General features: G+C 56.7%; 4 protein-coding genes across 4 annotated transcripts; 2 read left to right on the forward strand and 2 right to left on the reverse strand.

The window, feature by feature from the left end:
* The first annotated feature begins 288 nt into the window (after nucleotides 1-288).
* KLHL11 (kelch like family member 11) lies at nucleotides 289-5,852 on the forward strand. The gene is made up of 2 exons (XM_027666417.1): nucleotides 289-1,070; nucleotides 1,298-5,852. The coding sequence occupies exons 1-2, from the start codon at nucleotides 409-411 to the stop codon at nucleotides 2,892-2,894; spliced, it is 2,259 nt and encodes a 752-aa protein (XP_027522218.1). The 5' UTR covers nucleotides 289-408; the 3' UTR covers nucleotides 2,895-5,852.
* Nucleotides 5,853-6,881: 1,029 nt separating this feature from the next.
* KLHL10 (kelch like family member 10) lies at nucleotides 6,882-10,417 on the reverse strand. Its single transcript, XM_027666331.1, has 5 exons — nucleotides 10,176-10,417; nucleotides 9,160-9,646; nucleotides 8,449-9,066; nucleotides 7,844-7,993; nucleotides 6,882-7,339 (listed from the first exon to the last, which is right to left on the reverse strand). The coding sequence occupies exons 1-5, from the start codon at nucleotides 10,301-10,303 to the stop codon at nucleotides 6,968-6,970; spliced, it is 1,755 nt and encodes a 584-aa protein (XP_027522132.1). The 5' UTR covers nucleotides 10,304-10,417; the 3' UTR covers nucleotides 6,882-6,967.
* An 836-nt stretch (nucleotides 10,418-11,253) lies between these two features.
* NT5C3B (5'-nucleotidase, cytosolic IIIB) lies at nucleotides 11,254-15,453 on the forward strand. The gene is made up of 9 exons (XM_027666333.1): nucleotides 11,254-11,366; nucleotides 11,509-11,607; nucleotides 11,996-12,065; nucleotides 12,407-12,453; nucleotides 12,880-12,965; nucleotides 13,159-13,248; nucleotides 14,193-14,355; nucleotides 14,481-14,681; nucleotides 14,927-15,453. Exons 1-9 carry the CDS (start codon nucleotides 11,364-11,366, stop codon nucleotides 15,035-15,037), a joined length of 870 nt encoding a protein of 289 aa, XP_027522134.1. The 5' UTR covers nucleotides 11,254-11,363; the 3' UTR covers nucleotides 15,038-15,453.
* A 693-nt stretch (nucleotides 15,454-16,146) lies between these two features.
* Nucleotides 16,147-21,610, reverse strand: FKBP10 (FKBP prolyl isomerase 10). The gene is made up of 10 exons (XM_027666332.1): nucleotides 21,402-21,610; nucleotides 20,059-20,204; nucleotides 19,578-19,767; nucleotides 19,271-19,416; nucleotides 18,972-19,161; nucleotides 18,591-18,736; nucleotides 18,270-18,459; nucleotides 17,815-17,957; nucleotides 17,503-17,666; nucleotides 16,147-17,369 (listed from the first exon to the last, which is right to left on the reverse strand). Exons 1-10 carry the CDS (start codon nucleotides 21,608-21,610, stop codon nucleotides 17,184-17,186), a joined length of 1,710 nt encoding a protein of 569 aa, XP_027522133.1. The 3' UTR covers nucleotides 16,147-17,183.
* Between the last annotated feature and the right edge of the window lie 1,286 nt (nucleotides 21,611-22,896).

The following is a 22,896-nucleotide window of genomic DNA, read 5'->3' on the forward strand; positions in this document are numbered from 1 at the left end:
AACATGAAATAATCAACTGCAGCTCACTTCATTCTTATTAACAAAAAACCCTGTGTACCTTAGTTGGAAGGTGAAATCCTTATTCCTCAGGTGAAGTCTCTTCCCCGCAGCCTGCTGGGGAGAGCAAGAGTAAGGAGGAAAAAATGATCAGAAAGATGCCTGAGGCTCTGCGTGGAACCAGGTGTGTGTCTGATCTGTGGTACCTGAGTGGAACCAGGTGTGTGTCTGGCTTGGGTACCTGAGCAACACCAGGTGTGTGTCTGATCTGTTGTACCTGATTGGAACCAGGTGTGTGTCTGATCTGTTGTACTTGAGTGGAACCAGGTGTGTGTCTGGTCTGGGTACCTGAGTGCCCAGAGGGAGGGCGGTGCCCGCGGGCCGAGGCTCCGGCAGCACGGGGGTGCTCCCATGGCGGAGAAGCATTGGGGGCAGGTTGGACTGAAGGGACTGAGGGTTCGGGGCGGAGGGACTGGGGTCCCGGGCGGCCCCGGGCGGTCCCGGGGGCTGCGCTACTCCCGCCCCCCTCACGGCGCCGCCGCCATCTCCCTGCAGCGGCGCCCCCTCCCCGCCAGGGGGCAGTGCCGCGCCCCGCCCGCCGGCTCTGACAAGATGGCGGCGGCCGCCGCAGCCCCACAGCCGCATCCCGGCCCCGGCCCGGGCCCGCCGGCGGCCGAGGCGGAGCGCGGGGGCCCGCGCGGCGGCGGGGCGGACGGGGAGGCCGAGGCGGAGGAGTTCGGGTGCCCGGCGCACTGCTCTGACCTGGCCTGGCGGCAGAACGAGCAGCGCCGCCAGGGCCTGTACTGCGACATCACGCTGGCGTTCGGCGGCGCGGGCACGGCCCGCGAGTACCGGGCACACCGGTCCGTCCTGGCCGCCGCCACCGAGTACTTCACGCCGCTGCTCTCGGGGGGCTTCGCGGAGTCGCGCTCGGGCCGCGTGGAGCTGCAGAAATGGAGCTCGGAGGGCGGCCCCGACCCCGAGACGGTGGAGGCCGTTGTCGGTTTCATGTACACGGGCACCATCCGCGTGAGCCCCGGCAACGTCCACGAGGTGCTGGAGATGGCAGACAGGTGAGGGGGCCGGGGGCTGGGGCGGAGGATTGACAGGTGGAGGGGGCTGGGGGTGCCGAGTCACAGCATCAGTGGGTCACAGACTGGTTTGGGTTGGAAAGGACCTTAAAGCCTATCCAGTCCCACTCCCGGGGCCACCTTCCACTAGACCAGGTTGCTCCAAGCCCCGTCCAGCCTGGCCTTGAACACTTAACACACAGGGGTGTTCCTGTTCGTTTGTCCTGCAGGTTTCTGCTGACGCGCTTAAAGGACTTCTGTGGAGAGTTTCTGAAGAAGAAACTGAACCTCTCCAATTGCGTGGCAGTTCACAGCTTGGCCCACATGTATTCCCTGAACCAGCTGGCCCTCAAAGCACAGGATATGATCAGGAGAAACTTCCACAAAGTCATCCAAGATGAGGAGTTCTACACTTTGCCGTTTCACCTCGTCCGAGACTGGTTCTCGGACTCAGAGATCACAGTGGACTCTGAAGAGATCCTCTTTGAGACTGTTTTAAAGTGGGTTCAGAAAAATCCTGAGGAAAGAGAGAGGTACTTTGAAGATCTCTTTAAGCTGCTGAGGTTGTCTCAGATGAAACCCACGTACCTGACTCGCCACGTCAAATCCGAGCGGCTGGTGTCGAGCAACGAGGCCTGTGTGAAGTTGGTGTCCGAGGCCGTGGAGAGCCATGCCCTGCGCTCTGAGAACCTGCAGTCTGGGAACCTGCAGCACTCTGCCTGTCCCGCCGCGCTGCTGCCACGCTTCGGGCAGAACATGGACGTCATCATCGTCATCGGCGGCGTGTCCGAGGGCGGCGACTACCTGAGCGAGTGCGTGGGCTACTTCATCGATGAGGACAGGTGGGTCAACCTGCCACACATCCACAACCACCTGGACGGGCACGCCGTGGCCGTGACTGAGTCCTACGTGTATGTGGCTGGCTCCATGGAGCCGGGGTTTGCCAAGACTGTGGAAAGGTACAATCCAAACAGAAACATTTGGGAGCAGGTCTCGAATCTAATCACCAGAAAGCATTCCTTTGGCCTGACTGAAGTGAAGGGCAACTTGTACAGTATTGGTGGACACGGCAACTTCAGTCCAGGCTTTAAAGATGTGGCCATTTATAATCCCGAGCAGGACAAGTGGCAGAACCTGGAGTCGGCACCCAAGATCCTGCGGGATGTCAAAGCTGTCTCCGTGGAGGACCGGTTTGTGTACGTGGCCGCCCGCACCCCGGTCGACAGTGACAGCGAGGACGGGCTGAGGGCCGTTATTACCAGATATGACACTGAAACCAGGCAGTGGCAGGATGTGGAGTCCCTGCCCCTCATCGACAACTACTGCTCCTTCCAGATGTCCGTTGCCAACACCAACTTCTACCACACGGCCTCGTGCTGCCCTAAGAGTTACCCCATCGACAACGAGGAGGCCAAGGGAAAGATCTCTGGCAGGGCCTCGGATGAAATCCTGGAATCCTTGCCCCCCGAGGTCCTGAGCATTGAGGGAGCAGCCATTTGTTACTACAAGGATGACGTGTTTATCATCGGGGGGTGGAAGAACAGTGATGACATTGACAAGCAGTACAGGAAGGAGGCCTATCGCTACTGCGCCGAGCGCAAGCGCTGGATGCTCCTGCCCCCGATGCCACAGCCCCGCTGCAGAGCCACCGCCTGCCACGTGAGGATCCCCTTCAGGTGCCTGCAAGGAACACAGAGGTACCCCATGCCACAAAACCTGATGTGGCAAAAGGATAGAATAAGGCAAATGCAGGAAAGGCAGATGCAGGAGATCCACCGACACTCCTTAACCTTACGGAGAATGCCACGCTCCCAGATTGAGTGCTAGTGTCTGGAATACCACTCCTGATGGGCCTAGGAAATAAACCCTTTTGTTAGGCTTGATATGTCTTTATAAGACATGAGTGTGCGGATTGGATTTGATGCATAAAACCAGCATCTTTTGTGTACTGAAAAGTCAGAAGCTCAGAAGTTGAGGATGGGTGGGAATTGAGATGCTCTGTGAATCCAGCAGTATTCCTTAATGGTGCCTAGGGAGAAGCTGTAGCCTGTATCGGGCTGTGAAATGTCTCTGGGTGCATTAAGCCTGTTACTTCTCTCCTCGGATCTTTGGTTCCAAGGGTTTCTGTAGAGTTAGTCTCTAACAGTTCTCCTTTGAAAATCAAAGATCTGTCTCTTAATAATTTAGTGGTTACATTTGTGTGTGCTTGAAAGCACCTTTTTATTTGCACTTATCTCTTGACATTCCTTTGATTCTCTCCTCAGTGACTAAACTTCACAGGATTGGTGTTGGTGTACTTGGCTTTCCCAAGCTGGAGGCAAGTGCAATAGTTCTGTATGAAACAAAAGCACAATCTTCCCTTACGAGATTGCTTCAGGATGTTTCTATGTGTATTAAATATTTTGTATCTGTGAGTTGTAGAGAGGCTGCAGAGTTTGTTTATAAATGGATGATTGGTAGGACAGAAGATGCTGGAAGAGAGAACTAGAGGCAGTGGATTTTATTTCAGGTGTATCTGCAGGTTTGAGTCTGTGTTTGACAGCTTTGTTAGAAACTCGAGTCTAACAGCAGCCTGAGACAAGGAGTGACAGCCAGTGTTGAACCACCCACCCACACTGGCTGTTCATTTCTGTCAGAGTGGAGCAGTGAGAATGGGATTATTCCATGGGAATAGGGTGAAACCTGAGCTACGTGTAGATCCTTTCTCAAATGTTGCACATGTTTTAATTCTAGTGAAAAGTGATGGAAGAGCCCCTGCTGTTCCCAGCGTGTCTCTGACAATCAGAACCCTTTGCCTTCCATGTGCTGTCCTGAGGAATTCCCAGCAGCCATACTGCAGCTCCATAATGAGCCCACACGTGCTCCTCTGGCAGGGAGAGATGAGTTTTCAAAGTCTTCAGATATCTGAATTTCACCACTTGCTGTGGGGGTGAGATGTAAGCTCATTTAAACACCTTTTGGCATTCTGAGGTGATTTTACATCCATCTGCCCTGGTTGACTGTGGGTTTCTTCCCACTGTACTCCCAGGGAATAGAATGTGGAGTATTCCCTTAGAGCTGTCCCACTGAGCACTCCTTCTGCCCAATCTGAGTTGCTCCAGGACCCTATGGTTTACCAGCGGTTTCAGTGCATCCTTCCTACCTCCTTTTCTCTCCATCCTTCCCTTCTTTTGAATGTTCCAGGTTTTCCCAGCAGTGTAACTCAGGATCTTAGGGAAGGGAATGGGAGGAGTAATCTCGGTGTTCTGAAATCTGTGTAGACAAACTTCGTTGGAGAATGTGTTACTGTTCTTGGTTCCTTGATATTTGCTGGTGGTTTTGATGTGGGCATCTTCACTGCAAAGAACCTGTAACCAGTTTGGGGTTTGTTTTGTTTTTAGTTGGTTTGCTTTCTGAGCTGCTCCTCCTCCTTTTCCAGTTCATCCGGCAGCCCAGATCGTATCTGAAACTTGGGGTAAGTCCTTGCACCACTGTGTGTAAAGGTTTCTCTGATGTGTATGTTCCTTAACGCACTACTTTGCAGTTCACGGGCCACTTTGGTATCAATAACTTGCCTGTTCATGAGAGAGTCTCCAGCCTTGGTTTGAAAAACCCACCAAACTTGAAAAACTCTGAACGGTTTGTCCCAGTTGACCCCTCTGTGGTAACAGTGTTGTATTTTCTTTGCCTGTTGGGTTGTTGGGGCAGGTGAAGTTTATGCTGCTGGCCTCATGCAAGTGGAAATAGGTGAGTTTAAGGTGATGTTTGCAAGTGACTGTTCCCAAACAGCTCCTGTAGGCCTGTAAGCCAGGAGTTGATCCATGGAGTTTGGCCCACAGATTCCTTCAGGTCTGGCTGGAGTAGGTTCAGAATTGCTGCCCCTGCAGGAGGTCTGTGATACAGTGTGCAAATGCCTCTCAGCTCTAGTGCTCAATCCATCAATGTAACAGCAATTCCTTGGAGCTGGTTTTAAGATACTTTCCCAGACTTTGCACCAAAGCAACTGAGAGGAGTTCATATCCTTCACCCCGCCACCCTGGCTGGAGGGATTTAACAAGCAGTTGGAGGGTAGTAGTAGGTCACATCACCACAGCTCTATCCAAGCCCTCTTGTAGTCTGTCATGGAATACAGACAATTTGTAGGGAGAAACACGGAGATGATGTTTCAGTTGGAATAGCAACTAAATATTTAATGCATGGCAGCGTGCAACAAAGAGGCAAGAACAGACCTTGCAGTCTTGCTTTTTCTAAGCAAAATTGATATTGCACTTTCCCAGGAGGACTTTGGGCTGACAGACAAGCTGTGTTATTTACTAAAAGCACTCCCCTCAGAGCCAGTGTCAGCCCAGCCCATCCCTGGACAGGTAACCTGTGTGTCCCAGCCGCATGCCGTGTGTGCTCCATGTGCATGGCACTGGGGGTCCCTGGCAGCAGCATGGGCTGCTCTAACCTTTGCTCTGCCAATTCTGGGGTAGTTTTAAGCATTGGTGCTTTTTGGCCTTGACTTTCAGTGGATTAATGGCATTGATGTGGTTTGTGACTGACGGGTTGAACAATCCACTGCATCACACGAGGTGTTGGGAGAATTGCATTCACAGCTCGGGCTGTAATTTAGCCCATGAACCTGTGAATCCATAACAGTTCCTTGCGGCCCTTGAGTGCCATAGCTTGCTGAGTGTTTATCAGATGATCCCATAAACAAAAGCCTGGGGGTTGTTTCTGTGTGTTTGTAGTAGCTGGTCAGCTGTCAGCAGGGTCCCAGTGTGTGTGAATGAGGAGGCTGACTACTGGCCTCTCTGTACTGGTGGTCACTGCAGTGACTCCCAGGGGCCATATGTGTACAGAATGTTTTATAACTACCTGGTTACTCCATTGGTAGCCTGGGGGTGTCTGTGTTTTGAGTGCCTCTCTTGCACATAGTAGAGACCACTGCAGAGCTGAAGCAAACAGCCCAGTGTTGCACGTGCTGTGAATGGCTGGGCCGAGCATTCCACTCCAATATTGCAATGGTGTTTTTCCCCATTACAGTAAATGTCAAAATCCAAACTCTTGGCTCAGCTTATGTGTTGTGGAATAGCCTGGTGGCTGCTGACAAACCAAGTCCTCAGGAATTACAACTGTTTAGGTTGTTCTTAACACAGCCTTGTAAGAGGATGTTGTAACATCCAATGGGTTTTGAAAAGCAATTGTAAAGTAGGTGGTTTGTGGCTTGGATTCATTTTCAGCTCTGTCCACCTAGGTTGGGGTACAAACCATCTCTCCTGTTTGACAGTCCTGGGTGTAGTCTAATAAAACAGGTGCTCCTGAGGATCTAACTCTGTTACTAATATGAATGTATACTGTGGAACTAACAAGCTCTTTGAAGACCATTGATAGTCAGATCTTCCTCCTGGGTCCATGTCACTGTTGGTCACGGCAGCTCTGCTCTCCTGGGACATGAACGGAGGGGCAAGAGATTTCTGAGGAGCAGCACTCCTGTCCTTACCTGTGAGGTAAAGTAGTGTGTGTGATAGGCCCTTTGAAACAAATCCTGCTGTCATGTTCTTGACCTTAAATACACTGTACTAAAGTTTATTGTAAGAGGTGAATTAATGAAAATAAACCTTTTATTTCTCTAGCATCCCATTGTACTTTTGATTTTTTAAATTGCTGTACAGGCTGTGGCTGATAACACATGTTCTGTGGTGCCACGGAGTGAAAGCTTTAAATCCTAATGATCCTTTTGGCCTGTAGCAATTGTTTCTATTTTAGAACAAGAGAACACGCTCCCTTTCCTGCTCTAGAGACTTTATTAGCTAAAGAGAACTATTTTCACAGGCATCCAATGGTGGGATGCTCAGAAGATTTTATTAGCTCAGCAGGACTATTTACAGGAGCATCCAGTGATGACTGATCATAAGGCGTAGCTAAGGGGGAACTATTTACAACGGTGAGCTCCGAGTTGAAGTGCTGAACAAGATGTCCATGGAGGTGTTGTGCCGGTAGTAGTGTTGCCTGGCGATGTACTCCATGACGTTGGAGAGCCCTGGCACCACGCAGCAGCTGACGGCGCTGCGGGTGATGCCCATGCTGTGGGCGTCGTACCACTCGTTGGTGTCCTCCTCGTAGCACTCGGCAGCCACGGTGGTGCTGAACCCATTAAAGCCCCCGACCACGAACAACAGGCCGTCCATCACCTCGATGCCAAAGTTGCTGCGTGGGTTTAGCATGGAGGGCACGGCGTGCCAGGCGTTGGTGACGGGGTTATACGCTTCCACGGTCTGGAGCCGGCTGTTTCCATCGAACCCTCCGACCTGCGAATGCCAAAGGGGCAGAGCTGAAAGGGGCCTTCCCTCAGCCAGATCCCATCTCACCAGTGAGATGGGAGCTGCTCCTGCCTCCCTGGCGGTGGTCTGAGCATGGTGGAGAGCACAGGATTTCAGAACACGGTGCTTGCTTATCACAGTCTGCTCCCTCGGGAGCTTCCCAAGGCACTGTGTGCAGCTGTCAGATTTGACAGTTCTCCAGGGGTTGGATGCAGTCCATGGAGAAGATAAACAATGAATGAACAGGCCCAAGCCCTGCTGTGTGCTGCTGATGCTGTTGGTAGTGGCAGAAGATAAGTTGTTTGCTGCAGCTGCTTAACCATTGCCCACATCTTTTTCTTACCAAAAAGCATGTGATGGGTGATAACATTCTTGGTAAGTCCATCAACTGTTCTTACTTCCCTAAACCTCACATAAACACATGGCCAGCCTAGTGTTGTGGGAACTGCAGCCATGCAAAAGCCTGCAGTGCGGGGTGGTGGTGGCCCTTACCGCGTACACCTGGTTCCCGTATGCCATCACTCCAACCCCGCTCCTCCTGCTGCTCATTGGGGCAATCAGGGACCACTGGTTTGTGGCAGGGTCGAATACTTCAGCTGAGCTGAGGCATTGATCGCCGTCAAACCCTCCACAGATGTACACCTGGGGACAGGAGAGAGAGGAAAGCGCAAGGGGAGCAGTTAGACCATTGGTGAGACAGTCTGTTGGAGAGAAAATGATTGGTGTGGCTGGATTTTTGGGCTGTCTTGTTTTGTTTTAGGAGGGGAATGAGAATGTCATCCTGGGTTTGAAGTAGCAGCACTACAGGGAGTTGAAGCCAGCAGGATTTAGACCCTTAATTTCCCAAGCTGCATGAAGCAGACAGGCCTGGTATTGCACCTTTGGCCAGGAAAAGGGCTGGCGGGCACCAGGTGGGCTGTTGGGGGGCAGCAGCTCCAGAAGAGTTTTCACGCTCCTGGTCACATCTCTGCCACACCAGGTAGGTGCTGTTTTATATCTGTATGTCCAGGATTTAATGAATTGTTACAAATTCAGTGAAGATTTATATATGAACTTTCTTCATGTTGCAGCTCTCCATCCTCTCCCCATCCATTTACCATTCCGTTCAGGGTGGTTGCATTGGCATCACTCCTCTGCTCGTGCATGGGGGTGATCAGGGTCCACTGGTTGGTGTCTGGGTCATAGCGCTCTGCTGTGTTGAGCCGTATGTAGCCATCAAACCCTCCCATGGCATAGATGAAGTTGTCCACGACGGTCACGCTGACGTAGCAGCGGCGCGAGTGCATTGGTGCCACCTGCTGCCACGTCTTCTGGAGCGGGTCGAACCTTTTCACGATATTGAAATAATCCGTGCCGTCAAATCCTCCGATGACATATACATAGCCTTTCAGATATGCTGAGCCGTGGTAGGCGACGGGGCTTTCTTGCTCCCATGGGATATTAAGCCACTTGTCAGTGCGGCCGTCATAAGTTTCAATGGCACTGGTGGCACCGCCCCCACTCCAGCCCCCGATGGCGAAAAGGATGGCGTAGGGCAGGCGTGGCCGGGTGAGTGGGTTGGCGTTGGCTGAGGAGCTCTGGCCGTACGAGTTCAGGTCATAGATCTCCGACAAGGCACTGATGATGATATCCTTGCACTCCGCATTGTCCTTCACGTACTCATGAGCCTTGACGTTGTTCATGAAGTAGTCTGACTGCAGGAGTGCCAGTCGAACCTGGAACATGCAAGGAGGAGGTTAGAATACTAATGCTGATGGTTTCCCCCTCGGCAGCCTTTGGGGACAGCTTCAAAGCTCTGCTGCACCCACCTTGCCCAGCAAGGAGGCGATGTACTGCCTCCTGTTCTGCGGGTCGTGAGCGATCCACCTCAGCACAGCCTCGAACACGGCTTCTTCTCGCTTCACGTTGAGCTCGTCCTTCTCGATGATGTGTGCCAGCTCCTCAGCAGAGAGGTCTAAGAACTCCTCGGACACCTGGGACACCTCCTCGAAGTGATGCAGGATGTACACGCAGGCGGCTGCGCGCAGGTCGGGGCAGTGGTAATAGTCAGTGAGTCTGCAGATGCCAATGCAGTTCTCAAAGCACAGCCTGGATCTGAGGAACTCGCAGCACAGGTTGACAATGCCCATGACATTGAACTGGTCTGCTGCAGCCAGCAAACTCTCAACGTTGTCCTCTGTGATTGGTACTGTACGAGTGTAGGCGTAATTGATGATAAGACCCATCATTTCAGCTGAAACACCGGGGATTCGATAGACCATCTTGTCTTCGCTGCCCCAGTTGGTAAACAGAGTCCTGAAAACATGGCATTGCTGCATTAAATCCTGTCCTTGGGTCCCCTGTGTTTCCCGAACTCCCAGGGCAACAGTTTAGGCACTGGCAGGAGCCCTGCTGAGAGGCCCCGTAGTTTATTAATTAATGTTTTACTTGCTGATTGTTTGAAAAAGGAGATACAGCCTCTGGCTGGGGACGGGGAGCACCAGGGCGAACAGCCCCCATGGAATTCTCCACAGGAATCATAAAATCACAAAATGGCCTGGGTTGGAGGGGACCTTAAGGATTATCCCATTCCAACTCCTGCCATGGGCAGGGACACCTTCCACTAGACCAGGTTGCTCCAAGCCCCGTCCAACCTGGCCTTGGACACTTCCAGGGATGGGGCAGCCACAGCTTCTCTGGGCAACCTGTGCCAGGGCCTCACCTGGCTCACAGGGAGGAATTTTTTCCAAATATCTAATATAAACCTCTGTCAGTGTGACGCCATTCCCCCTTGTCCTGTCACTCCAGGCCCTTGTAAATAAATCCTTGTGTTTCCAGTACTGACCTGAAGTAGGTACTGCAACAAGAGAGGATGAGCTTGTGAGCCTTGAATTCCACCCCATCCACGCTTATGATCACATCACAGAATCTCCCTTCCAGGCGGAGCTCGTTGGAGATGCTGCTTTCGCTCATCTTCCTCTCCCTGTTGGAGGATGACTGTCTGGTGGGTGCTGAGCTATCCCCCGCGTTGTAGTCAGAGGCAGAGTGGACCTCGCTGACGCACGTGGAGCACTCTGGTGTTGCCTGCAAACATCCAGCGTTGAACCCACTCGCTGGCTCTGGATTGTGCCTCGTTATGACATCACAACCACAGGGGTGACCCAGGCCCAACATTCCCTGGTTGCCTGCAGCCTTCAGTTCCCCTCAGCCCAGGTTATGCTGAACCCTGGGCCTGCACCATGTTGATGGTTGCTTGGAGCAAAATCGTCTGTGTGATCCCCCAGCATAATAATAATTAATAAATAATAATAAATAATCCTCAATATTATTTTGCCAGAGTGTGAAAGTCCCCAAAGGTGGGCACTGACTGCTGCTGAAGTGCCTTGTGCCACCTCACCCAGGAGGAAGCTGAGGCACAGCGCAGCTCCTGTCAGTGCTGAAGTCACACACACTGCCCCTGATTTGTCATTCAAGGTGTGCCAGGGGAGTCTTAGGTTGGATATTGGGAAACTTTTTTCCCCCAAAGGGCTGTCCAGCCCTGGCACAGCTGCCCAGGGCAGCAGTGGTGGCGTCCTCATCCCTGTACAGGTTTAAAAGCCGTGTGGCTCTTGGGGACATGGGTTCGTGGTGGCCTTGGCAGTGCTGGGGGACGGTTCGCTGGGGGACGGTTCTCTGCGGGCATTTCCCGCACACAGTTCCGCGACTCCGCGTCCCCGGCGCTGCGGGGCGGTTCAGTGCCAGGAGCCCTTGCGGGCACGAACGGCCCTGCCGGCGGCTTCTTTATTGGAATCTTTCCTTTCTGTTTCGCCCTCCCCGCTCGTTGCGGCAGAAACGAAACCGCCGGTCCCGCCCCGCGCTGCTGCGGGCGCCGGGCGGAGGCGCAGCCGGGGCGTGGGGGGTCCCCCCGCATCCCCCTACCCCGAGCACGCCCCGAGTCCCCTCCGGCCCCGCGGCCGCGTTCCGGTCCCGCCCCCCGGCCCCGCCCCGCGGCTGCGCGGCCCGGCGGGAGCGGAGCGGGAGCGGAGCGGGAGCGATGGTGAGCGGGGACCGCGGGCCGGGAGCCCGGACTGCGGCAGCGGCGGCCCCGGGGCTGGGCGGGGGAGCGCGGCCAGGAGGGCGCTGGAGGGTCCTCGGTCCCACCAGGGCGGCACCGAGCGGGGTCTCTGCTCTGCCCGCAGGTGCCCGAGCTGGAGAAAGCCACGGTCCGGATCCGGCAGCCCGAGCGCGTGCGGGGGATCATCCGGACCCTCCGGGAGCAGGGGGTGGCCAAGCTGCAGGTACCGGCCCCGGCGGGGCGGGAGGTGCATCGCTCACGCTCGGTCCTTGTCTCAGCTGGCCCTTCCTCACCCCCCCCCGGCTGCGGCGCGGTGTGCAGGCGGAGGGGGAGAAGCCCCAGAGGAGACGGAGGACGGGGCTGGTGGCTCTCCCCGGACGGTCCTTTTGGCTCCCCGTTATGAAGCCCTAACCGTGCCCCAGTCCCCAAACCCCTCCTCCGCCCAAACAGGATGGAGCCATTCGGTGCTGATAATAGCTCCGGGGTGGGAGGGTGAGGACACCGTCTGCCCCTGTCGCTGCCAGTGTGCACCCTGGCAGCACCTTGGCTCGCTCTCGCTGGGGCAGAGTGCGCTGGGGCACACATAGATGTTGTTTTCTCCCCTCTTGCAGGTCATTTCTGATTTTGACATGACGCTGAGCAGGTTTGGGTGCAACGGCAGGCGCTGCCCCACATCTCACAGTGAGTGGAAGCTGCTGTTTTTACTGTTGCTAATTCTGTTTGGTTTCTGCGTTTGTGTTTTTCATCACTGTGGTTCCTGTCATCCTCTGTCCCCTTCTCTGCCAAACCTGACTGCTCCTCATCCAGCTCTGGGCCTCACTGCCTGGTCCTGGCCACCCACCACCCACCGTCTCCATCCCACTCTCCCAGCAGAGCCAGGCCCTGTGCTCGGCGCCTGTTGGGACTCCACAGCTGTGCCACCACAGCTTCTTTTGGGAGGAGCTGGCACTGAGATGCAGGAGAGCTGCTGTTAGAAAGGCTTTTAATGTCTCTGTGCCATTGTCATTTTATTGTCCTTGCAGATATCCTCGATACCAGCCGTGTTGTCAGTGAGGACGGCAGGAAGAAGGTGGGTGCTGTGTGTAGGACACTCTGTCACTCGTCACCATAAGGTCACACTGGCTGGCATGGCAACTCTCCTGGCTGTGCTGGCTGCCAGGCTGGAGGGGGAAGTGTCCAGGCTGCATTTCAGCCAGCAGTGACAGAGAAGTGAAAAAGGGAAATTGAATTTGCATGCACAGCTGTGGGTGTTTCAGCTCGATAAGAGGAGGAAGGGGAGGGGTGTTTGTACCTGCAGTGTCTGGAGCAAGGTGCGGGTCAGCCAGGCTGCCAAGAGCTCCAGGTGTGCTCAGAGGGAAGCTGCTCAGTGACACAGTTGGGTTGTGTTTAGGAAGTGTGATGCTTTGGAAGACTTCAGAAATGCTGGTTTTGTTGTTTATAGTCTGTTTAGACCTGATGTTCAGTCTGTTCTTTTTCCCTCTGTACCACGCTCCAGCTGAAGGACCTGCTGCACTATTACTATCCCATTGAAATTGATCCCAACCGGACCCTGGAAGAGAAATGTCCCCTCATGGTGGAGTGGTGAGTGCTGTGCATGATGATCTTGACCTTACCCTGACAACCTCTTGTCCCTGAGGACTGCAGGACGCAAGGCTTGAGCTGTCCCTGGGCTTTGTGGTGATCCTGGGGGATTTAGTTGTGATCCTGGGGGATTTAGTTGTTATTCGGACTACTGAGGGCCTCTGCCCCAGAGCTCACTGCTGCCTTTCCCCAGGTGGACCAGGGCCCACGAGCTGCTGGTGCAGCAGAAGATCCGCAAAGATGACATAGCCCAGATTGTTGGAGAGTCGGAAGTGATGCTGAGGTATGGACATGGGGCTGTCGTGCTGAGTTATGGACATGGGGCTGTGGTGCTGAGGTATGGACATGGGGCTGTGGTGCTGAGGTACAGGCACAGGGCTTGGCTGCCCTCGGCCCTTCTCTCCTGCCTGTGCAGCCAGATTTCTCTGCTGTCACCATGCTCTGTGCTGCTGAGCTCACTCCTGGCTGCAGGCTGCTCCCTTCCTGCACAGAAACTGCTTCCCCCTCCCTTGGGCCTTGGCGAGGAGCACCTGAGGGGCCGGCACTGGGCACGGCTCTCCATGTGCAGGGTGGGATGCAGGGGCTCCTTGCTTCCAGCAGAGATTTGTTCTCTGCACTGGAGCTGCTGGGCCTTATCCAGGCCCTTGGCTCAGCAGCAGATTTCACCCACAGCACAAAAACTTTGCTCTAAAACTTGCTGCTACAGCTGCCCTGGCAGCGATGGCCCTAAGGCTGGCTCAGGGAGCTGGGCTTTGACTGAGCTCCCAGGCTCAGGGAGGAGATGGCACCATATGTCTGGGTTTTCTTGAGCCCAAGTTCCCCTTCTGCATGGAATTGTGTCCTGGCAGACTGAGGCTGTCACAGGTTGGCCTGATCGTCCTCCCAACCAGTCTGACCTGTTGCACATTTCCTGGCAGTGCCCTGTGCCCCCGCTGAGGAGGGGGTGTGATCAGCAGGTGCCAGGCAAAGAGCTGGAGTGCTCCATGTTCCCGTGAGCACCCGCCCAACCACTATGCCCAGAGCTCTCCGGGGTTCTGCACAGGGAAGGCCACAGGAATGCTGGTGCCACAGAGAGCTCGTGCTGTTTGCAGAGCTCACCTGTGTGTTTCTGTTTGGGAAGTGCTGGACAGAAACAGGAGCTGGGCTGGGCATGCTGCCAGCCCAGAAACCGGGCACCGTGCTGGGAGCTGGTAACACAACCCCATGCAATGGACACTCCTGCTCTAGGGATGGCTTCAAGGAATTCTTTGATCAGCTGCACAAGAACAATGTCCCCCTGTTCATCTTCTCTGCTGGTGTCGGTGACGTCCTCGAGGAGATTATCCGCCAGGCCAGGGTCTTCTACTCCAACGTCAACGTGGTGTCCAACTACATGGACTTTGATGATGACGTGAGTTTCTGCACCACACTGGTGTGGTGAGGGGAAAGGTGTGGGCTGGGACCAAGGGCCGGGACACAATTAACAGCGCCACCACCGGGTTAAGAGCTGTCTGTCTGTCTGTCCTGTGTGCTCAGGGAGTCCTCACGCACTTCAAGGCCCCCCTCATCCACACCTACAACAAGAACAACACCGTGCTGCAGGGCACAGATTACTTCCAGCAGCTGAGCACGAGGACGAACATCATCCTGCTCGGGGACTCCATGGGTGACCTGACGATGGCAGATGGCATTCCCAGTGTGGAGAATATCCTCAAGATTGGCTTTCTCAATGACAAGGTGGGTGTGAGGAGCAGTGTTGTGTTTCCCTGCCAGCCTTCCCCAGGTGCCAAGCTTCGGGGCAGCAGGGAGGGGCAGTGATGTGGAGGGGTGTACTGAGCTCCTGCTGTGTCTGGGGCATTGTCAGGGTGGTTATTGATCCCCTTTCCAGTAGCGAGGGCTGTGGGTGCAGTATCTCCACCCTCAGCTCTTGGTGTTCACAGTCTTCCCCCCCTCCCCACCCTGTCCTGACGGCCATGCTGTAGGTGGAAGAGCGGAGGGGGAAGTACCTGGAAGCCTATGACATCGTGCTGGAGAGCGACGAGACGCTGGACGTGGTCAATGGGATTCTCCGGTACATCCTTACTGAGACATGAGCTGGGAAGAGGCATCCCAGCTCCGGCCCCGCAGCAGGAACTGGGCAGGGAACGTCCTCCCCGGGACAGAGCTGGAGGGGATCTGCTGGTACTGGCTGGGCTCCGTCCTGACCTCACTAATGCCCTCGGCCCTGGAGCGGGAGAGAAGAGGTGGAGGAATCTTCTCCATTCCCTTTACCCCAACTGCCTGGCTCTGCTGCTTCCCTCTTGGACTGGCTTCATCCAACTTGGACTTCATCCCACTTGGAATTCATGCCCTCTACCTCCCAAGGCCACAACAAACCGTTCCATGTTTCAGAAAGAGACGTCCTGCACCTGCTTCAGCAGCTGAGTGTGGAATGGAGATGGTTTGCTGTGGGACAGACCCGGTTTAGATGAAGTTTTAGAGTCACTGTGTTCCTCACTAAGAAAACAAATCTCTCTCGTCCTGTTTTCCTGTTTCTGAGCCCTGGTGCCACCACTGGGCTGGTGTGGCCCTGCCAGGCATCGCATTGCCCAGCCCCACATCCCCCAAGAAAACCTGCAGGTCCCTGGCCTTGGGTCCCACCTCGTCCCTCTTGCACCAATACAATTCTTACTGTGAACAAAAAGCTTTTCCAGCTGTCCCTGAAGGCCTCAGAACTCAGCTCCTGCTGCTGCCCAAACCCAGAAGTAAGTTTGTCTGCCAGGGTTGGGGCTGGGGTTTGGGTGGGGTGGGAGAGGAGAGGCCACTGGCAGCATTTTGGGTTTTAAGGAACGTTTTAGCTGTCTGTGTTTCTGTCCTAAACTTCTAGGCTGATCCTAGGCTGATCCCAGGGTCTTGGAGCAGCAATAGGAAAAACCCTTGTTGTTTCTGTCTCCCCTATGGTTATGTGGGACTTCAGGAAGTGCTGACTCTGTTCTCCGTGTTGGAATAAAGACGTTATTGGCTAAAGCTGGGCCACAGGTGGTTTGTACCTGGTGCCGAGGGGCTGGAGCTGCTCTGCTCCCAGGGCTGGTGCTGGCAGCTGCCTCTGCTCCCCAGCTCCGGGTCCCTCCATCCTCCCTCAGAGCCCCCCAGCCCTCACTGGCCACTGGAGCTGAAGCTCCAGCAGCTTCGCTGGAGGATCCCAGGAAAGGATTTTGGTTTCTCCTACTGGACCCAGCAGATGCTGGAGCCTGGAATCCCCCTGGGCACTGCCAAGGCTGGTCCCTGCACCGCTGCCCCAACATGCAGGAATGTTTCGTGGCAAAATAACCTGACACAGGCAAACTCCTTGGGAACCAGGAGGAATTATTTATTTGGTGCAAGGTAGATTCACCATTTGAGGGGGTCACTCTGCCCTCTGCACTGGTGGGTTCCTGCATTTCCTCTATCCCTGTCTGCAGGATGGAACGTGCAGAGGTTTTGGGAGCCCTGCTGGTCCCAGCTGGAGAACCTGAGCACCCCGAGGTCATGACCTGCATTTAGGCATTGAAACAAAATTGGGCTGATTTGTCTCAGTCGCTGAGAGCTAGGGGGTGGGGAGGATGTGGAGAGGGATGATGATGCTCCCTGAGGGCCTGGAGGAAGAGGGGATCTGTTCCCCTTCTTCCAGCTTGTGAGGGGTTTGCCAGGTCTCATCCCTGCAGTTTTGGGGGGCCCAGACTTTTGGATTGGCAGATGCCTGTGGAATATTGGGGTTTCACCCTGGGAACCTGAGCCCCTTGCAGCTTCTTGTCCCAGGAGGAGGCAGTGAGGACAGAGCAGGGACTGGGACAAAAGTCTTCTCTAATTCTCTCTACAGAATTTTAAGCGTGTGTATAAAAAAACCCCACCCCCAACCCTAAACCACAAAATGCTGGGGTGGAGGTGAGGGGAAGCCCCCCCCCACATCCCTCCTGCCCCCCAAGGCAGCACTTGTGGGCAAGGGGGCTTGAGCAGGACCTGCAGTCACTGGTGGAGGACAAAGGGGTTTGGGGAGGGGACACCTTCTTGCCTGGATTTATTAGCTGGGGGTTGAGTTTTCCTGCCCAGGAGGAACACAACAAAATACCCTCAGTTAAATAGAAAGGGGGGAAAATCAAAATCTGCTCCCCTGCAGGGCTGGGGAGGGGCAGGGGCAGATTCCCTGGGCAGCTGGGATGGGAGACCGGCCATGGCATGGCCAGGACGAGTCCTGTCTCCAGGAACAGCAGGGTCTGCTCCTCAGAGCTCCTCGTGAATCTTCTCCTGGTCCTCGTCTGACTTCAGCTTCAGCTCCTCAGGCGTGATCTTCCCGTCCTGGTTGCGGTCCTGGTTCTGGAACATGTCGGCGATGACTTTTTCTGGGTCAGAGCTGGGCATGAGGCGGCCTTTCCCCTCTGCCACCTGGGTCTTGATGAAGGTGGAGAACTGGAGAGGGGAGAGATGCTGCTTGGCTCTGCATAGCCAGCACCGGGCAGGGCAGGGAGACCACAGCCCGTGCCAAGGACAGCAGGGACCAGAGCACCAGCCTGGGGTCCCTCGGTGCCCTGGGCCCACTCACCTCGTCAGCAGGGATCTCCCCGTCCTTGTTGAGGTCCATCTGCTCGTAGAGGTTGGCCGGCGGCTCCCCGTGCCAGATGAAGAGGTAACCCTCGGGAACCCCCTCCTCCATGGAGATCAGCTCCACCTCGAAGCGCAGCACGGCACTGCCGGGCACCCCCCGGGCTGGAAACACAGCGAAGGCTCCAGCACCACAGGGAGCACGGCAAAGCCCCAGCCCTGACCCCTCCAGCCCCAGCCGGGGGCCCTGAGGGGGCTCAACAAGGCTGAACCCCTCAGTTTGTGTCACCCACATCAGTCACCACTCCCCTACCTCCGCTCTCCCCGTGGCCCAGGTGGGGGGGGATGATGAGCACCCGCCTCTCCCCTACACACATGTCCAGCAGGCCACTGTTCAGCCCCTCGATCACCTTGTTGGCCCCCAGGGTTACCTCCTGGGGCTTCTCATAGTCGTGGCTGCAGGAGGCACAGAGAAGACAGTGCAGGTGAGAAAGCCCCTTGGATCCAGTAGGGAACCCTGAAATCCCAACCCCTCCATCCCACCGTGCCCTAAAATCCCACATCCATGCCATAAAGTTCCCCACTCTCCATGTCACCCCCACGTCCACCCCACTGTGCCCCCAAACCTTGCACCCTCCTCCCTGTTGCCCCGTGGCTGATGCCCCAGTGCTGCCCCTTGCAGAGCGGATGCTCCCGGTGCCGCCCGCCCCAGCTCAGCACCGGCCAGGATTGAGCCCCGGGAAGGACAGGTGAGCTCGGGGCACGCACGAGGAGAAGAGCCGGGTGCCGTCCAGCAGGGAGCAGTTGTAGTGGTAGCGCACGAAGTCCCGGTCGCGGGTGGTGACGTTGCAGCCCTCGGGCCGGAACACGGTCTCGATCTCCACGGGGTCTGCGGGGTTGTGGAAGTCGATGACGTGGACATCAAAGATGAGCACGGCTGAGCCGGGAATTTTGTCCCCTGGAAGAGGAGGATGAGGAGAGCTGCTGAGAGAGCTGCTGGAGTGCTGTAAGGCTGGTAAAACCTTTCCCTGCTTCTTCCCATGACCTGTGATGTGCCTGTCCCTCGGAGCCCGGGCTCTGCACATTTACCTGCACCGTTCTCCCCGTAGGCCAGGTGTGGGGGGACGACCACCCGCCGCTGCTCTCCCACGCAGACCCCCTGCAGGCCCTGATCCATGCCGGGGATGATGTAGCCCTTCCCGATGTAGGTGTTGTAGGTTTGATTGCGGGAGTAGCTGCAGCAAGAGAAGCCTCCGGTGCCATCAATCCCCTCCCAACCCCTGCACCCCAACCCGCACCCCTTCCCCCAGCCTCTCCTGCTCCTGCAGGAGCAAACCTAGGGATGCAGCAAACAGGTGTTATCCTTCTTAGCCTATTTCATGCCCGTTACCACCCTCTCCTCCCCAGCAGTTCTCCAGGCTTTCCCTGCAGCCGTGGGGCAGGAGGGGACATCAGGGGCTCTCCCCACACCTGGAGTCGAAGAGTGTCCCATCCATGAGTGTCCCGTTGTAGTGGTACCGCACAAAGTCCCCGGTCACAGCCCGGCGCTTGCAGGGCTGTGGCACCTCCAGGTGCTCCAGGAAGACACCGTCCTTGGGGTTGTGGAAGTCCACCAGCAGCACGCTGAACACCAGTGATGCCTGTGGTGGGATCACAGTCCCTGGGGAGCGGACATGGCTCAGCCTAGATGAGGATCCTGCTGCACCACAGGGCCTCTGGGCAGAGCTGGGAGGGAAGGGGCCGGTATGAAGGGGTGGGATCTAGCTCACCATAGCCCTTCTCCCCATAGGCCAGGAACGGGGGGATGATGATGCTCCTCTTCTCCCCGGCGCACATGCCCAGCAGCCCCTGGTCCATGCCCTTGATCAGCCACCCAGTACCCACATAGGTGTCGTAGGTGCTGCCCTTGCTATAGCTGATGGGGGAAAATGAGGGTGGGGATGGCTCCAGGGCCACACCAGCACCCCCAGCCAGAGCTGTGCCATGCCACAGGCTGGTTTGGGGGCCGTGGAGCTGCACCAGCAGAGCAGGGAGTGCCCCGTGCCCCAAGGCCAGGGGCATCGCAGCGCCCCATACCTGGAGTCGAAGGGGGTCCCGTCCAGCAGGGTGCCGTTGTAGTGGTACCGCACGAAGTCTGAGTTCTCCACCGTGCGGTTGCAGTGCTCGGGTTTGGACACGGTGGTGACCTGCAGCTTGTCGTTCTTGTTCCAGATGTCCAGCATGACCACGTCGAAGTACAGGGTGGCATCTGGGGGGATCAGCCCCGCTAAAGAGATGGCAGTGAGGACAGAGCACCTTAGGTAAGACCAGCACCAAGCCCAGGCTCTGTCCCCTGAAGCCCTCCTGAGCCCACCACGGCTCAGGGCTGCTGGAGACCCGTGCCAGCCCCTGGGAAAGCAGCAGAGCCCAGGCTGGGGGCAGGACCCCTCATTCCCAGGGAAGCCCTGCTTCAGCACCGCTTGCCCTGGCCGTGGAGCTGCCAGGTGGGCTCTGGAGCCCTGTCCCTGCCGACACCAGCCCCAGGGGAGTTGCCCCCTCCATCCCCGTGGCCCCTTACCCACGCCGATGCTGCCGTAGCCCAGGTGGGGCGGCACGATGAGGTGACGCCGCTCGTTCACGCACATGCCCTGCAGCCCCCGGTCCATGCCGGTGATCAGCCGCCCAACGCCCACCACGCCAGCCACTGTGGCCCCTCGGTCATAGCTGGGGCGAAGGGACAGGCCCGTCAGAGGTGCAAAAAAGGATGAAGCTCCCAAAGCTGCTGGTGGGGGGGCAGAGTTGGGGGAGAGGGCTGCCCCCTCCCCGAGGTGCAGGTAGCCCACCACAGCCCGTGAGTCCCTGTGCTGCAGGCAGAACCCACAGCTCAAAACCACAGATCCTGATGGGCTCGATCCTGCACTGTTGGGAGGCAGCTGCCCCCTGCAGCACTGGTCAGGGCTCCAGCCTGACCCTGCACCCCCAGGACCCATCAGCTGCCTCTTCAGGTCTCACCCACAGAGCTGGGCTGGAGGCCAGCAGCTCCCAGGCTTCCTGCTGCTTCCAATTCACTTTGCATATGGCACATTGGAGCTTTGTGCAGCAAGGAGGAAAGACAACGTCCCGGCCTCATTTTTAAACTGCAGATTTGTTTTTATTTTATATCGAAAAACTCCAAGAAGTAAGTGGAGACATCTCAGGTAAATCGAAATCCTTAATCCCCTTGTTTCTGTGTCCCCAGTTCTCCCCCTGCTCACGGTGCTGCAAACCAGGGGCTGCCCCAGGCTCAGGTCCCAGCCAGTGTGGGCAGAGCAGGAGCAATCCAGGGCCAAGGGACACCGAGTGGAGCAAAGCCTCTGGGGTAATGAAGGGTTTCACCACTGCCACGTCTCAAAGTGCTTTAAGTGTTTTCCTGCCTGTGCAGCACAAGCAGATACATGTTCCTGAGTGCAGAACGTCCCACTTGGGGCCAAATCCTGCCTGTGCCCGGGACACGCTCCCAAACGGCACTGTGGAGCTGAGGGCATGCAAGGCTCCCCAAGGGGCTGGGGGGAGCTGGGGGAGCCAGCAGGGCAGCCCGGGCAGGGGCTGGGGGAAGGGGCTGCAGCCTGGGTTGAGGCTTTGCTTGAGGCCAGGCCGGGCCCCCTAGGCTGACACGTGTACAGGGCTCCCCGGGTCCATGTGCTCACCCCAGCACCCAAAAAAAGCCCTTCTTGGGGTCAAAGCTGGGGGATCTGGGCACTGTACGGAGCGGGCAGCTGCCTGCCCTGGCCTGGCTGCCCCTGTCCCGGGGCTGGGGGACGCATGCGGGGTCCCCGCAGCTGCCTGCCCGCCCCGGGATGCGGGCTGGGGGCTGGGGGAGACATGCAGGGTCCCGCCGCAGCTGCCCCCCGCATGCAGCCGGCACAGAGCCGCGGGCGATACCTGGAGTCAAACTTTTTGCCATCTTTAAAGGTCCCATTGTAGTGGTAGCGAATGAAATCCCCCATCTGCGCCTCCCGCAAGCAGATTTTGGGGATATAGTATCTGTCTATCACCACGTCTTCCAGGGGGCCGGGGTTGCCCAGCGCCGGGGCCCCCAGGATGCCCAGGAGGAGGAGGAAGAGGCAGCGGCTGCCCGGGGCCATGGCCATGGCGCTGGGGCTGCGGCGGCGGAAGGGCCCGGCGGGGGGAAGGCGGAGAAGGGGGGTCCGGGACGCCCCTTCCCGCCCGGGACGCCCCTTCCCTTCGCTTTCCCTCCCTTCCCTTCCCCTGCGCCCGCCCAGCCCGGCCCTCTTGGAATTTCTGTAGACGTGTCCGGGCCCCGTCGCGCTCCCCCCGCGCTCCCCCCTCAGTGCCGGGAACAGACACCGCGGGAGAGAAAGATCCACGGCGGGAGGGGTTGTTTTTATGAGCTCTTTTGTTTTTCCTCTTTTTTTTCATTTTTTTTTCTTTTGTCCCCCCTCCCCCGTATTTTTACCCATTCTCCCTCCTCCCCATCTTTTTTTCCCCTCTTTTTTTCTTTTTTTTTTTTTTTTTTTTTTTTTTTTTTTTGCCTGGGCAGTTCCTCCTCCGAAGGAAAAGCTGACGGAGCCTTTGGGGAGCGGCTGCGCGGCTGCAGGGCCCGGCCCCAGGTCCAAGCGCTGCCGCGCCTCCTTCTCTTCCTCCTCCTCTTCTTCCTCTTCCTTCTCCTGCCACCGCCAGGTCATCACACCCAGCCCAGGATGCTGCTGCTCAGTCCCAGCAGCTTGGGAGAGTAAATGGAAGGAATTAAATGCTTTAATAATGTGTCTGCTGCCGGCGGACTGAATGGCAATAACTAAAAATGTGAAAATCTCCTTCTAACAGTCCTTCCCAGGCAAACGCAGCCTCCAGCACACACAGAGGTGTTGCCCACACATCCCCATTCCCCCAAAGGCATTGGCAAGAGCCCTCAGCAAATGCCAGGTGGGAGATGCAACAGGCTGTGAGCCCAAACCCAGCTCCTCTGAGGCTCAGCACTGCTGGTGAAAGCAAAAGATCCAGCAAAGCACCGTTGGCTTCCTCACCCTGGACCTGGGGTGCTCTGAAGCCCCCCAACACACCCCACCGGGGCTGAGCAACCTCAGCACTGCTCGGAGCAGCTCAGGAGGACTCGGGGCTCTGCCCATGGCCTGACAGGGGGCCGGGCCTGGCTCTGACAGTGAGTGCTGGCAGGGATGGTGGCACCCCAGCCACGTGCGGTGCTGGGCACTGCCAACAGCCTCTGCTCCACAGGAGAAACCTCAGCAGCGTCCTGGCTCCTGCCCTGCACTGTGACATCCCTCAGCACCACTGTCCAGCTGGCGAGAAGGCACTGGGCTTGGGCCGGGGCCAGTGTGGCCATGCCGAGGCCTGGCGTGGGACAGCCCTGGGGCCAGGATCTGGCACAGCACAGGGCGTGTGGCCTCAGGCTTGGCAT

The sequence above is a fragment of the Corapipo altera genome, unplaced genomic scaffold (genome assembly GCF_003945725.1).
Source record: "Corapipo altera isolate COAL_440 unplaced genomic scaffold, ASM394572v1 200, whole genome shotgun sequence".
In the NCBI taxonomy this organism is placed as follows: Eukaryota; Metazoa; Chordata; class Aves; order Passeriformes; family Pipridae; genus Corapipo; species Corapipo altera.